Source organism: Procambarus clarkii, chromosome 47 (assembly GCF_040958095.1).
Source record: "Procambarus clarkii isolate CNS0578487 chromosome 47, FALCON_Pclarkii_2.0, whole genome shotgun sequence".
NCBI classification, from domain to species: domain Eukaryota; kingdom Metazoa; phylum Arthropoda; class Malacostraca; order Decapoda; family Cambaridae; genus Procambarus; species Procambarus clarkii.
Window position 1 is genome coordinate 1,448,786 of NC_091196.1, and position 16,533 is coordinate 1,465,318.

Here is a 16,533-nt window from a genome sequence, read left to right on the forward strand (position 1 = left end):
GTTCTTAATCCTAACTTTCATACACACACACACAATGATAGTGAGTGGTGTCCCAGAGAACATAAAGGTATAGTGCTTTTGAAGAATAGGTGAGATAACAGGAATGTGCTAAGGGAAGTGAAAAATTGGATGAGAAAAAGTTGCCCTAGTGTTTCCAGTGCAGAGAAGAACATTCAAGATGGCTGCCGGCAAGAGGAAAAACAAAACAGAGCTTGATTTTGCTGGATTCAGTGAAGAAAGCATTGATATAACCAGTCTACACAACAAGTTGGTAAAATTAGATACTATAGTGAACTCTCATGTAGAAATAATTAGTAAATTGAAAGAAAGTAATGACCATTTGAATAGCAAAGTTTTATGTCTTGAGGGTTTAGTGAAAGACTTGTGCACGGATAAGAATCAATAGGAAACAAATTGCAAAGCCATGGAAGAAGAAAATAAACTTAAAAATAGCTTTGGAAGAAGTTAAAGTAAATTTAAACATAAATGATTACAATAGGTTAGGCAAGGAAATTCTACAGGAGAAACAGCTTTTGTCAGCACAGATGGAGGAAGTTACACAGGGAATAGAACAGTGCAAGAAAGACATGCAACTCACCTATGCACAAGTGGCCAAGGAGAAGGAAAAAATTGAAGAAGCTGTAAAGGAAGCCAAACACTGCAGCAACCAAGATAAAACAAACATTAGGCTGGAAGTGAGAAAGGAATTGGCATCTAATCCGAAGTTGGTGCAAAACTCAGTTGATCGGAGTAAGTCCTTGATAATTTTTGGTTGCAAAGAAAAGGAGATAACATCTAGGTCAGAAAGAGCTATAGAAGATGCGAAAGTAGTAGATAAAATTGTTGGCCTCATAGAAGGTGTTACTACCATAGAGAATGTGTGCGACTACAGGAGAATAGGCAGATACGTAAAAGGGAAAGATCGACCTTTGAGGATCACCCTAAACAGTGCCAAACAGATGGAAGAAGTACTCAGGAATGCTAGAAAATTACAAAGTGATGAGGATGGGAAAGTGTGGCCGTTAAGACGAGATCTTTCAAAAGAAGACAGAGAGAAGCTGAAACTGAACCTCGCCGAGGCAAAACGTTTAAATGAGAGCAGGAATGAAGAAGAAATCAATTATTTTTTCTACAAAGTGTTAGAGGTAGGCAGACCAGTAAAGTGGTACATAAAGGCAAACCAACAAAATCAATAGAGAGAGGGGGAGTGAAGAATAAGGAGAGGGGAACAAGTTCCTGAAGATTGCATACACCAACATAGATGGAGTGAGATCGAAGATACTGGAGTTAAGTGATGTAATACATCTGCAGACCACAGACATTGTTGCACTCACGGAGACAAAACTTGAAGATGTTATTTTAAATGAGGTCATATTCCCAAGGGGCTACTCAATTTGGAGACGGGACAGAAAAATTAGGAAAGGCGGTGGCGTTGCTGTGCTGGTGAAAGAACACCTAAAGGTGAAGGAAATAATGACTGCCAATCCACAAGAAGTTGACATAATAGCACTAGAGATCTGCCATAAAGATGATAAACTAATGATAATAAATGCATATAGACCACCGCCAAGCAGCACATGGTCAAAGGAGGAGCTGGATAGTAAACGCAAAGGTCTTATAACAATAATGAGAGAGATTATAGCGAGAGCGGATAACGATAGATCACGACTGTTGATAGTCGGTGACTTCAACTTGAAATCCATAGACTGGGAAGCATATGAAGCTAAAACAGAAGATTTTTGGACCTGTAGATTTGTAGACCTCATCCTGGAAACATTCTTGTATCAACATGTTAAACAAGCTACGAGGATGAGGGATGGGGACATTCCTTCCATGCTAGATTTGATATTTACCAGGAAGGAGGAAGAGATATTTGGCATTCAGTACCTTCCTCCCTTGGATAAAAGTGACCATGTCTTTTTGGGAATAAAGTATACAATGCGTTATAATCTGGAAGAACATTAGGAGGTTGAAGCAGTTGAAAAACCTGACTTCAGGAAAGGACATTATGGCGACCTTAGAAATTTTTTTAGTGAGTATAATTGGACAGACTTGTTGCTAGGCAAGGAAGTGAATGAGATTCCACTAGCATCATCCCCACAACAATTTTCTTAAGTTGAACATTACCACTGACTTTCTTGGAACTCATGGCATGATATATAATAAAACTTTGTGAGGGTACCACCTCTGGTGCCAATGTGGGGACCCATAGCCTCGGAGAAGAAAATAAAAAGTATTCAGAGGAGACCTTGTAGTTTCATAAAACTAAACATAAAACTTTTATGTTTAGAAACCAAAAAAAAAAGCACAAAAGTAATGAAATTCTTCACAAAGAATTCAAACATGATCTCACTAGGCGGGAGACACAGGTAAACTTAAGCACCTTGTGCTAAGAATTCAAACATGATCTCACTAGGCGGGAGACACAGGTAAACTTAAGCACCTTGTGCTAAGAATTCAAACATGATCTCACTAGGCGGGAGACACAGGTAAACTTAAGCACCTTGTGCTAAGAATTCAAACATGATCCTCACTAGGCGGGAGACACAGGTAAACTTAAGCACCTTGTGCTAAGAATTCAAACATGATCCTCACTAGGCGGGAGACACAGGTAAACTTAAGCACCTTGTGCTAAGAATTCAAACATGATCTCACTAGGCGGGAGACACAGGTAAACTTAAGCACCTTGTGCTAAGAATTCAAACATGATCTCACTAGGCGGGAGACACAGGTAAACTTAAGCACCTTGTGCTAAGAATTCAAACATGATCCTCACTAGGCGGGAGACACAGGTAAACTTAAGCACCTTGTGCTAAGAATTCAAACATGATCCTCACTAGGCGGGAGACACAGGTAAACTTAAGCACCTTGTGCTAAGAATTCAAACATGATCTCACTAGGCGGGAGACACAGGTAAACTTAAGCACCTTGTGCTAAGAATTCAAACATGATCTCACTAGGCGGGAGACACAGGTAAACTTAAGCACCTTGTGCTAAGAATTCAAGCATGATCCTCACTAGGCGGGAGACACAGGTAAACTTAAGCACCTTGTGCTAAGAATTCAAACATGATCTCACTAGGCGGGAGACACAAGTAAACGTCAGCACCTTGTGCTAAGAATTCAAGCATGATCCTCACTAGGCGGGAGACACAGGTAAACTTAAGCACCTTGTGCTAAGAATTCAAACATGATCTCACTAGGCGGGAGACACAGGTAAACTTAAGCACCTTGTGCTAAGAATTCAAGCATGATCCTCACTAGGCGGGAGACACAGGTAAACTTAAGCACCTTGTGCTAAGAATTCAAACATGATCTCACTAGGCAGGAGACACAGGTAAACTTAAGCACCTTGTGCTAAGAATTCAAACATGATCTCACTAGGCGGGAGACACAGGTAAACTTAAGCACCTTGTGCTAAGAATTCAAGCATGATCCTCACTAGGCGGGAGACACAGGTACACGTCAGCACCTTGTGCTAAGAATTCAAGCATGATCCTCACTAGGCGGGAGACACAGGTAAACTTAAGCACCTTGTGCTAAGAATTCAAGCATGATCCTCACTAGGCGGGAGACACAGGTAAACTTAAGCACCTTGTGCTAAGAATTCAAACATGATCCTCACTAGGCGGGGGAGACAGGTAAACTTAAGCACCTTGTGCTCGGTGGACCCGTACGTGTATAAACAAACTTTGAAAACTGAGGCACACAACAAGTACCGAATCAAATATTTTGAAGAAATTAAGTTCAAGTACCGAAAAATACGAAAACGGGGGCATACGAAAACCGAGGTTCCACTGTATTAACATTATCTGAAAAAGTTTTTAAAACTAGAACAATGTCAAAATATTGCCAAATTCAACAATTTTCATTTCAAATAATAAAGGTTAAAAAAAAATTGAGAGACATTAAAATATTGCTGAATTCAAAAACCATCTATTGAGTGTTGCGCAATAGTTGAGAATGATTCATTGCTGCAGTATACTTATCATTAAATAAAGACTATTAGTAATTAAGTTAAATGTAATGTAAGAATTTGTATTAGTGCCCCAGCAAGTGCCCTGTGCAGCAAGTGCAGCATTAGTGCCCTGGAAAGGGTTACAGAGGCCCATTATGTACCTCTGTAACCCTTTCCACTACCGCCCACAAGATGGGAATGGGGTGCATAATAAATGAACTAACTGCCCCAACATTGCAATGCTCTCAGCTATGACGGGCACCAATGACTGCTGGGTGGATAGCGCTTCAGATTCGTAGTCCTGAGGTTCCGGGTTTGATTCCTGGTGTAGGCGGAGACAAATGAGCAAAATGTTTCTTTCACCCTGATGCCCCTGTTACCTAGCAGTAAATAGGTACCTGGGAGTTAGACAGTTGCTACGGGCTGCTTCCTGGGGGGGGGGGGGTGTAACAAAAAGGAGGCCTGGTCGAGGACTGGGCCACGGGGACGCTAAGCCCCGAAATCATCTCAAGATAACCTCAAGAAGAAGATAACTTCATGCCTTATTTGTTTGGTTTGGTATCCTTAATTATACCTAGTTCCAGTGTTTATGAATTCACGTACAGTATATATATTCACGAATTCATGTATATGTAGGTAGAATTCTTTTCTACCTACATTGCATTCACTTACACTCACAAAAAATATTGTTTTGGTGTGATCTTACAATATTTTAGTACCTTGAGGTTAACCTTGAGTGCTTCCGGGGCTTAGCGTCCCCGCGGCCTGGTCATCGACCAGGCCTCCTGGTTGCTGGACTGATCAACCAGGCTGTTGGACGCGGCTGCTCGCAGCCTGACGTATGTTTTTTATTCAAGCATGAAGTAGTAGAACAAATTCTGCCTCGTTAAATAGTAAAATGTTACAGTAATACCATCTTGTGTATTAACTTTAGTTAATAATAACTACCCCTAACTTAATTAGGGTTAACTTAATTAACGAGGCCCCTAACTTAATTAGGGGCCTCGTAGCCTGGTGGATAGCGCGCAGGACTCGTAATTCTGTGGCGCGGGTTCGATTCCCGCACGAGGCAGAAACAAATGGGCAAAGATTCTTTCACCCTGAATGCCCCTGTTACCTAGCAGTAAATAGGTACCTGGGTGTTAGTCAGCTGTCACGGGCTGCTTCCTGGGGGTGGAGGACTGGTCGAGGACCGGGCCGCGGGGACACCAAAGCCCCGAAATCATCTCAAGATAATCTCAAGAAACTTAAAAAACAGTATTGAAATATTTGAAATATTTCTGGGATGGTAGTAACAGTATCTGAACATTTCAAAATGTTAATAATTGTTGATTTTTTAATAAATATATACTTTAGGATAGGCATGAAGGTATACAACTTTATCCTCAAAATTCACTAGTGCATGTAGAAATAGAGGCAATAATACTGGAGGAACAATGGTTAATAATTGTATATCTTTGCTAATGTCTTTGTTTAATCCATAGACAGGGTTCCAAAGGTTCAATCTGTAACAGAAAATGGGAGAATTCTTTTTTAATACTGTACCATCGATAGAGCATAGTGTTGATTGTAATGACACGGCAATTGTAATAATTGTAATGACACGGCAATTGTAATGACACGGCAATTATAATGATTGTAATGAACCTCGCTGCCTCCCTGAAGCTATACAATGAGATGGATTCCATCTAGCATGTCTCATCAGCTGTGGAGTTCTATAGGCCTACCAGGGACCCATGCCAGAACCTGGGGTCAGATTCACGAAGCAGTTACGCAAGCACTTGCAAACCTGGAGCCAGATTCACGAAGCTGTTACGCAAGCACTTACAAACCTGTCCATCTTTTCTCAATCTTTGGCGGCTTTGTTTGCAATTATTAAACAGTTAATGAGCTCCGAAGCACCAGGAGGCTGTTTATAACAATAACAACAGTTGATTGGCAAGTTTTCATGCTTGTAAACTGTTTAATAAATGTAACCAAAGCCGTCAAAGATTGAGGAAAGATGTACACGTTCGTAAGTACTTGCGTAACTGCTTCGTAAATCTGGGCCCAGGTCCGTAAGTACAGTACTCGCGTAACTGCTTTGTGAATCTGGCCCCAGGTTCGTAAGTGCTTGCGTAACTGCTTTGTGAATCTGACCCCAGGTTCATAAGTGCTTGCGTAACTGCTTTGTGAATCTGGCCCCAGGTTCGTAAGTGCTTGCGTAACTGCTTTGTGAATCTGACCCCAGGTTCGTAAGTGCTTGCGTAACTGCTTTGTGAATCTGACCCCAGGTTCGTAAGTGCTTGCGTAAATGCTTCGTGAATCTGACCCCAGGTTCGTAAGTGCTTGCGTAAATGCTTCGTGAATCTGACCCCTGGCTTGCAGGAGTCCCACTCTGCAACTTAATAGCAGTCAGGCACATTGTGGTTAGGTTGTTTACCAAGTTACAATGATCTGGTTACATTAGGGTACTTAATTTTTTCAAGAAATAGGACTATCTTATCTTGAGGTTATCTTGAGATGATTTCGGGGCTTTAGTGTCCCGCGGCCCGGTCCTCAACCAGGCCTCCACCCCCAGGAAGCAGCCCGTGACAGCTGACTAACACCCAGGTACCTATTTTACTGCTAGGTAACAGGGGCATAGGGTGAAAGAAATTCTGCCCATTGTTTCTCGCTGGCGCCTGGGATCAAACCCAGGACCACAGGATCACAAGTCCAGCGTGCTGTCCGCTCGGCTGACCAGCTCCTCAAGACTAGGGGACATCGGTGGAAACTGGACTTGTAGTTGAGTCAGAGAGATGTAAGGAAGTTCTTGTTCCCTGTACAGATGATTGGTCAGTGGAAAGCATTAAAGGACGTTGTTGTTGAAGCCAATTCTATCCACCAATTTAAAAAGAAATGTGATGAAAACATTAATGTTATGAGGTGTAATTAATGCACCAGGTATAAATGGCTAGAAGTCAGGGAATAGAAAGAGGCACATTCTGGTCCTGGCAGGCCATGGCCCGATGTATCTCCCTAGGGCTTGGCTGGACGAACACAGCTCTAAGAGCTACTGTGCCCGCCTCCAGAACAAGAGCGTTTCATTACTTTCGGTGCTTGATATTTCAATATTTTCATTGCTTCAACAGTATGGTACTTGAGTACTGGTAATTTTCAATATACAGTATCATGTTTTCAGGAACTGGTCCACGTGTAGTAACTGTGAATACCATAAATGCTCCGAAGGCTTCAGTGAGTGGAGTACGGACACCAGCTCCAGCAACGCTGGTATCTGTTGGTTCCAAGACAATACAAACAGTACGAGTAACACCTCAGGGTCCTTCTGGTCTTCGACCGGTGCTGAGTGGTACAAAATCTAACGTGATTGTTGTGCATAAAGGAGCCCCTTCTCCCGGAACAAGACCCATGAGCATTCAGGGAATCAGGGTAAGATGCATGTGTAATGCTATTTAAAATTTGACTATTAACCTTCCTATCTATGCAACAGTCTCCGTGGTGTAGTGGTAAGACACTCGCCTGGCGTTCCGCGAGCGCTATGTCATGGGTTCGTATCCTGGCCGGGGAGGATTTACTGGGCGCAATTCCTTAACTGTAGCCTCTGTTTAACGCAACAGTAAAATGTGTACTTGGTTGTAACAACGATTCTTCGCGGCGGGGATCGTATTCCTTCCAGGGACCATAGGATTAAGGACTTGCCCGAAACGCTACGCGTACTAGTGGCTCTACAAGAATGTAACAATTCTTGTATATATCTCAAAAAAAAAAAAAAAAAAAAAAAAAAAAAAAAAAAAAAAAAAAAAATCTAGCGATTATTCAGTTTGTAAATCACTGATACTTGTTTTTATACGACACCTTGAAGTTGATCCACCACTAAAATACCCTACACCATTATAGTGCAGCATTAACTTTTTTGGGGGAGGGCTTTCCACTGTACTTCCTTGAGCTATTTTAGCCCAGAAAGGAAAACATCAACGGAGGAAACTGTGGTGCAAAGGGGAGCAAAATCAACGAACACAAATCCAAACAACTGACTTAGCCCAGAAAGCCAAGAAACAGACAAGACTGCAATCCGCAGATGGAATAGGCATGCGTAGAACAAGGTGAGCAAACCCACACAGTATGCCAGCAAGAAAGTCGGGTACTGAGACAAGCAGCCAATGGCACAGGTCCAAGAAAATGAAGCACCCACTCAACCATCCCAAGCAGAATGCAAGGGAAGGGCACTGCTTCCAATGAACAGAGTGCCAAGGGAACACAAAGCCAGTGTTACCCAGCCCTACCAAGAGTCGCCTCCCCGAACACCAGGCGATAAAGCACCTAAACTATTGGGATCATCTCAAAGCTCTCCAAATGTACTCGCTAGAAAGGAGACGAGAGAGATATCAAATAATACACACAAGGAAAGTACTTCCCAAATTTACACAGTAAAATAAAAACATACTGGAGTTAATGATATGGAAGAATGTTGACCAGACCACACACTAGAAATTGAAGGGACGACGACGTTTCGGTCCGTCCTGGACCATTCTCAAGTCGATTGTGAGAATGGTCCAGGACGGACCGAAACGTCGTCGTCCCTTCAATTTCTAGTGTGTGGTCTGGTCAACATACTTCAGCCACGTTATTGTGACTCATTGCCTGCATATGGAAGAATGAAGTGAAGAGTGAAGAGCAGGGGTGCCATAGACACAGAGAACACTGCATGAACATCAGAGGTCCATGATTGTTCAACATACTCCCAGTGAGTGTAAGAAATATTGCCGGAACAAACGTGGACACCTTCAAAAGAAAACTAGACAGTTTTCTTTTTAGAGAAGTGCCGGACCAACCGGACTGTGGTGGATATGTGGGCCTGTGGGCTGCTCCAAGCAACAGCCTGTCAGACCAAGCTCTCATAAGTCAAGCCTGGCCCTTTGCCGGGCTTGGAGAATAGAAGAACTCCCAGAACCCCATCCAGGTACATTCCAGGTACCAGCATAATGCCAGAAAAGACAACGAGGACAAGAGAGAGAGACCAATATTATGATCAGCATCAGTGGGAAAGGGAAAGTGCAGAAATTAAATAGCCATGGAAAAGAGGCAATAGCAGCCATTAACAGCCAAGAGGCAGCCCCAAAACCAGCTTGAGGAACACAAGATGGCCAAAATTTGACACCAGATAGAGATGGAACAGGACTGTCAAAAAACACAGCAAGCTACCCAACACATTGGTCAGAATGGCAACTGCAGATTAAGGGGAAGAAGAAGAGCTGCCAGAAGTCTAATCATATTAATTATAACTTCCATGGAGTGCAGCACCTGCAATGCAGGGCCACACACCACTGATAAAACTACGTAGAAAGGGAAAACCCTGCAACAATGAGAGTTTCAAGGCAAGCACCCATCCAAGAACTAACCAAACTCAGAGCAGCTGCACATTGATGAGTGGATGGGAAATGGCATCAGCTATGAGAGGCAGCTGGTTGCAAAAGGGGTCGCCAGGAGGAAGCAGCCACAGGAAATAAGAATGAAGGTAACTACAGAAAGCCTATTGGCCCATAAGAGGCAGCTCCTATTAATATCCACCCAACCTCATTCATATACTTACTAGGGAGCCGGTCGGCCGAGCGGACAGCACACTGGACTTGTGATCCTGTGGTCCCGGGTTCGATCCCGGGCGCCGGCGAGAAACAATGGGCAGTTTCTTTCACCCTATGCCCCTGTTACCTAGCAGTAAAATAGGTACCTGGGTGTTAGTCAGCTGTCACGGGCTGCTTCCTGGGGGGTGGAGGCCTGGTCGAGGAGCGGGCCGCGGGGACACTAAAGCCCCGAAATCATCTCAAGATAACCTCAAGAAGATACATGTCTTGTGGAAAAGGGGCACTTTTTAGTGCATTAGTGTGTGCTAGGGAAGAATATTCTTGCATACTAACAGCCCCATTCAAAAGTGGAGAAATTGCTGACCTGCAGAACATGCTGGATTCTTTTACAGACCGAAACTATTTAATAAATCATCTAAATTACCGAAAACTAATAAAATTTCCCATACTGTATTCTCTAGAGCACAAGCAAGAGAGAGATATAATAATTTACACTTGGAAAATATTAATGGTTCCAAATTTACACATTAAAATAACTCCTTACTAAACCAGAAGACATGACAGGAAGTGCAAAAATAGCCCCATTGAAAAGCAAAGGTACAATAGGTATGCTACAAGACAATTCTATTAACGTTAAGAGACCATGACTTTTCAGCACTCTCTCTCCAAACATAGGGTCATTACTAGCTGACCTATTACAATATTCAAAAGAGAACCCTGTACTTGATAAATGTCTCCAAAGGATACCTGATTAACCGGGCTGTGATTCATAAGTCAGAATGTGAGCAGCAACATTTAACAGCCAGGTTGACCAGACCAACAGCCAGAAAGCCTAGTTAGAGACTGGGCTGTGGGAACATTGATTCCCGAATAAACAACAGACAGACTAGAAGTTTCGGGGTTCACCCACATGCTGACGTGACTGGAGAGCCCGTCCTCCTAGGGTTTCCCAACGTCAAGAAAATGATCAATTTAAAGTGTTCTCTCCTAACCTATCTTGAGGTTATCTTGAGATGATTTCGGGGCTTTTTAGTGTCCCCGTGGCCCGGTCCTCGACCAGGCCTCCACCCCCAGGAAGCAGCCCGTGACAACTAACACCCAGGTACCTATTTTACTGCTAGGTAACAGGGGCATAGGGTGAAAGAAACTCTGCCCATTGTTTCTCGCCGGCGCCTGGGATCGAACCCGGGACCACAGGATCACAAGTCCAGCGTGCTGTCCGCTCGGCCGACCGGCTCCCTCTCCTCTGACCTATTAGAGGATCCAAATAGAAAACGAGACAGAACATCACTTTTGGGAGCAGCTTTCATTTTCTAGTACGACAATTTTTGGCCTTATGTAACGCATACGAGCGAAATACGATGTTCTTTGTAGGACAGATTGGACTGGAAACACTAAGTTGGTGTGGAGACACCTACATCAGAAACAGAACTGATGAGGGAAGCCGGCTGGGAGCTGGGACCAGGCAATTTCATGAAGATAACTTCAGAGAGCTACAAGAGGAGGATTCCAGAAAATTACATCTCACAAATGACTCCTGAATGCATCTTAGGATGCAATGAATCCCGCACTCCAATTAATTGTGGTTGGTTTCTCACCGAATTGAGGTTGCACTCTACCTTAAATTTGGCAGCCAGCTTAGGCCTAGTTGCAAGTATTTCTGTTAGAAATAGTCAATACATTTCCCAATTGTTTCCCATAATGTTATGAAATATAAAGTGAGACTATTTCTTACATGGGCTGTGCCCCTTGTTTATAAACTATGAATTGTGGTACAGTGTTAATTAAAATGGTTTAAATAATTGAAAATATTTTTAATAATATACGGTTATAATTTTTATTTTAATTAATATGGCATGGTGGCAATTTAGGAAATACTTAGCAGTATATTGTATATTTGTTACTTTCCTCAGGAGGGACCCACTAAAATCACCATAGGAAAGAGTCTCGGTGGGAGTTCCAGCACAACTATGCTACAGAAGCCTCTACCCTCGCCTCGGGGGGCTATCGCAGCTCCGAGTGTCGTTCCAATCAGCACACCCACGTCTCAGGGCAATGTCATTGTGGTGGATTTGAGTCCTGAGAGCAGCAGTGTGAGCAACAACAATGCTCTGGCTGACATTCTGCAGGCCACAGGTATTCTGAGTACTGGTGGACCAAGTAGTGTTGATAGTGGAAACATCCGTGCTGGTGGTGGTGGTGACGGTGGTGAAGTAGGCAACAGTGAGGGGGCAACCCCGAGACTCCCTCCTCCTTCTAGCTCGGTTCCTCTTCTGTCACGGACAGTATCCACTTCCACGAGTGTGCCAACAACCACTCAATCTTCCATCACTTCACACTGCCAGTCAATCAGTCAGTATTTTTTTTCTCACATTGAAATGCCTAGAAGCATAACAGTGTATGACTCGCAACACAAAGTTACCAAGACGAGTACAAAAAGTAGTCTGGCATATTCAGTCGCATCATTATTTGCATACGTATCTAATCTCTGCACAGTAACAGGTTCCAGATCCTGATCATCTTGGAAGTATCATATTTTACTCTATTAGAATTCAATAGTTTTACCATCACCTCAACAGTCAAATGCCTAGTAAAAATCTCGGACATAATTTTGAACATCTTCGTGGAATAATTTTTAAGGACATTCCATTTACTGTACACACAGTCAATATATCAGTGTAATTTTGGTAATGCCATGAAGCACAAATGAGTCAGTTTTAAATTTTAAATTGAGAGGAAAATTCACATAAATATTCGCTGATGTTCAGTGTAAAATCAGGTCTTCCTTTACTTTGTACTCCACTACAAAACGCATGTCTGTCCTCACGTAAACCACTGCTCTGACGTTTGCGAAGATAGTCCCCCAACCTCTTTTAACCATACACTGCTTGTAATCCCAACCTGTTCTCTTGCAAATTACGCCTTAATTTTGCCATTTGCCTGTATGGTCGAAAATGGATTTACAGTAATTTGAAAATGAAAAATAATTTAAAATAAATTTTGGATTTTTTGTTTCCAAAAAAAGCAAGTTAAGGGTCCTCTGGTAGGTTAGGAGAGCAGGAAGTTCTCCTAAGGTTTCAAAACATCAAGAAAACCGTTAATCGAAAGTTTCCTCTCCTAACCTAACAAGTAAGCCGAAGGAGCCATAACAGAAAATGAGACAGGACGTCACATTCGCGAGCCGATTTCATCTCAAATTCCATCCATCTTTGGCCATAGCGAGCATACGGGCAAGTAGCGACGTGATTTTAAGAGAACAGGTTGGTAATCCAGGCTTCTGCTGCGCTCCGTATCCTTGATATGGTTTAAACTGTAGTAATTCTTTCTTCCACATCTGTCCATATGTTTTGTATTCTTCTTTTCTCATTTGATTAGTACTCTAAATGTATTTGAACCATCATCCCATACAGCTTTAACGAAGACGCTTTTCTTTATATTCCATTGTCACTAGTTAATTGTTGATGCTCTCAGCAGTATCATCTCCCACTTAATTATACAGTACTTGGTACTTTTCTGTGGGGAGCCCCTACGGCTCTCTGGAGCTTATCGGGCTAATGTATGTTATATTAGACCGGGACATCAGCTAAGGAGTTCAGACCTACCAGGGACCAGTGCCAGAACCTGGCCCCTTCAGAGAGGTTTCGGGGAGCAATGGCCCTGGAAAACCCCCTTGTGATTGGGGTTTTCCTTATCTGCTATTGACCGGGGTCAGGCACCCAGAAAGGTAGGCATAACAAAACAAACCCCACATGGTAAAAAACAAACAAAAAACCGAACAGAGAGATAGAAACTCCCTACAATTCCAAGGAAACAAGCAAACATCACACTTTACTGCCACGCCGATCATCCGCGCAGCCTTCCCCGCCCCGGGAGGGTGAGGGGGGAGCCCCGGACCTACCGCGCAGGCTGCCTAGCATCAGTTCGTAAGCTAATGTCAACCGGGATAGATGCTTCTCTGGCTTCAGTTTCTTAGGCGGTGTTTGCCTTGTGTGACGTTCACTGCCGTGTGTTGTGTTGTGCGGTGGCCAGGAGTACTTCATCAGTGCCAGGGCTGCATGCACTTAGGGGCTTCCTTCCCTAAGGGCCCTGTGTGTAGTGCCCCCTGCGTGACAGGGTTTTCTTCCCTGGGGCATTGGGGAACCATTCCCGTAGAGGTTCTTGCTGCTCGGCATTTGCCTTGCCCTTGGGGCCAGCTGGGGCTTTGGGCCCTTGTTTGTGACCCAGTTCTGCCTTCTGGGGTTCTGGGGGTCTTCCTGGCTTGCAGACTGATCTTTTTGGGTCTTGGCACGTGTTGTGGTCGTGCTGGGACTTTGGGGTTTTGTTGTCGAGGTGGGCCTTTTGTTGCAGTTTTGTGCCTTCTTCGCCTGGCCGGCGTGGTGCTCTCTGGCCACTGGTCAGCGGCTTGTAATTTTCTTTTCACATGTATGTGTGTGTACACATGTGCATGTACATGTGTATACTGTGTGTGTGCATATGCACATGTGTGTAACATACCTTGTGTGTATGTGTATATGTATGTGTATGTGTATATACATAATATATATGTATATATTTGTATATGTGTATGTATACTTTTTCTTTCGGAAGGGGCTCTGTTCCCTTCTGTTGATGGGGCGCTGGGGGAGCAGCTTGCTCTGCTGACTCTCGCATGGTCCCGCAGTTAGTGGGCGCTTTTGGTTGTCTTCCTGCCTCTGGTGGCGGCGGTGGACGGCTTCTTGCCCTTTGGGGGGTTCAGGGCTGGCGGGGTGGGCTTCTTTCCCTGTGCTTCGTCATGTCATCTTCGTGGGTGCATTGGACGTGGTCGATCCGCCCCCATCCTTCTGGGGTTCCCGTCTGCTGTATGCAGACATGGGCCTGTTGAATCTGCGGTTCTTCTGAACTTCTTCAGTCTGCGCCCAGGATTCTATTCCCTCATTGGAGGACTGTTGTCTCCTGTCCGGCTTCTGTTAGGGCCGGGTGCCTGGATGGTGGCCCTGGACCTCCAGGTCAATTCTTGGCACATTCCTCTCCAGTTTTCCAGGACTGGCACAGTTGGTGGTGGGGCTTCAGGCTTACTGCTTTTGTTGCCTTCCCTATTTTGTAATTGGCACTTGGTGTATTTATGCATCTTTACCAGATCTTAGTGCCCTGTCTGAGTCTGCTTGGGATTCTATGTCTGGCCCACCTCGATGACTGGCTGGTGTGGGCTCCCAGTCAGTCCGCTTGTCTGCTCGCCAGGGGTGTGGTTCTTTCCAGATCGCCGGGTTTGGTTTCCTGGTGATCTGGAGGCCGTTCCATTTGTTTCCGTCCCGGGTTCGGACCTGGCTGGGTCTTGTTTAGGGCTCTTGGGCCACTCTTTGTCTTTCCTTCCAGAAGTGTTGCTGCGGCTGTGGTCCAGCCTTCGGCAGTTCATGAGGGGGTCCCGGGTTGCTCGGCGGTTGCTCGAGCAGTTGTGCGGGAGTCTGAACTTCGACGTGCTGGTCTGCCCGCAGAGTCGGGTTTGGCTTCGGTGTCTGTTTGGTTCCTTCGGAGACTTCCCTTCCGCCTCTCTTGCAATCGTTGGGTTCGTTCCTCCGAGGATCTTGTGTTGGTGCTGCGTCACCAGCTTCCTCTTGGGGGTTTTCTGGGTTCCATGCCTTGGCACCTCCCAGAGCCTTCGCTCGATGTGTTCACGGACGGGTCATCTCTCGGCTGGGGCTTTGTGACCAGTGCTCACCAGGTCGGTCGGGGATGGTAGGGTCTGTCCGTCCGTTGGGCTAACAGCACGGTTCGGGAGTTCGTGGCTGTTTGGTTTGCGCTTCGGAGGGTTTGGGTCACTCGGTGCTCTACCATTCAGCTCCATTCGGACTGTTCTCTGGCGGTTCTTTGCCGGACCCACAGGGTTTCTCTTAGGTGTTGCTGACCTTTGGGGTTGGTCCCTTAGAGTGGCTCGTTTGCTGGATTCTTGGGGTTTGGCTAACCGTGAGGTTCATGTCCGGGGTGTGTCCTGCGTCCCGGTGGACAGCTATCTCTGTTAATTCCTCTGTTCGCGGGTTGGCCAGTCGTCGCCGACTCGTTTCGTTGGCTCTGCCGGACGTATGGACTCTTGGCCATGGACGAGTCGACGTGATCTAGGCGTCGCCCATTCTATGTGACGCCCTTACCCACCTGCGAGGCGTTCACGGTGGATGCCTTTCGGCAGGACTGGTTGAGGTGGGGGTACCTGTTCCTCTTCTCCCGGTCCAGCTGTTGGTTCGGGTTCTGGCTCGGTTGGAGCTCATTCCCACGAGAGTATTCCTTATGGTCCCTTGGTAGCCGGCCCAGTTTTATTTTCAGACACTGCTTGATAGGTGTCCGAACCCGGGGCGTTTTCCCGCGGCTCCGCCTCTTTCAGCAGGTTAGACCGGTCCTTTACGTGACTGGTTCGGACTTCTCCTCGGCTCTTCGCGTCTGGTATTTTGACGCGGGTATCACCATCTCTGTGGTGATCAGGTGGCTTTATTGATGGTGTCCCACCTGCGAGCTTCGTCTCGGCGACAGTATGACGTTCCTGGTGTTTCTATGCACTTTTTCTTGCTCTTCGTAGGTTGTCTTCTCTTTTGCATGGGGTTGTCTTGTCCTTTCTTGGGTTTTCAGGATTACAGTTTTGATGTTTCTTACTGTCGCCTCGTTTTGTGCGGCGCTGGTGGAGCCGCTCTGTCTTGTGTTCGGGGTGGATGTCACACCTGCCCCGTTTCGTATGCTTTCTCGTGTTTTGTTTCACCTCCGGCCTACTCATGCGTCGCTTGAGCCATCCTGGTCCTTGATCAGGGTGCCTTCTTATCTTCTCCTCAGTTTGTGGTAGCCCTTTCGGTTCAGGTTTCTGCTCTTTGGTACTGGTGGTAGGTTTGTACGTTTGCAGCCTTTCTCCGTCCTTCTGGCAACGGTCGAGACAGCTGCTTTCTGGAGGGGTTCTTGGGTTATTGATGCTTGATTGGTTCGCCGGGGGGTGCGTCCTGTATTGTCTGGTTGCACTTTTTTCCCGTTACCTGCGTACCGTGTCTGGGGATGCGCT

At 45.2% G+C, this 16,533-nt stretch overlaps 1 protein-coding gene across 1 annotated transcript in view; it reads left to right on the forward strand.

Annotated features, from left to right (window-relative positions):
* LOC138350749 (BRCA2-interacting transcriptional repressor EMSY-like) overlaps window positions 1-12,236 on the forward strand; it is a 61,330-nt gene extending 49,094 nt beyond the window's left edge. The window contains exons 14-15 of the mRNA XM_069301961.1: window positions 7,121-7,368; window positions 11,435-12,236. Of these exons, the coding sequence (XP_069158062.1) occupies window positions 7,121-7,368; window positions 11,435-12,037 (851 nt within the window). The 3' untranslated portion in view covers window positions 12,038-12,236. The remainder of the gene's footprint in view (window positions 1-7,120; window positions 7,369-11,434) is intronic.
* Window positions 12,237-16,533: the final 4,297 nt, after the last annotated feature.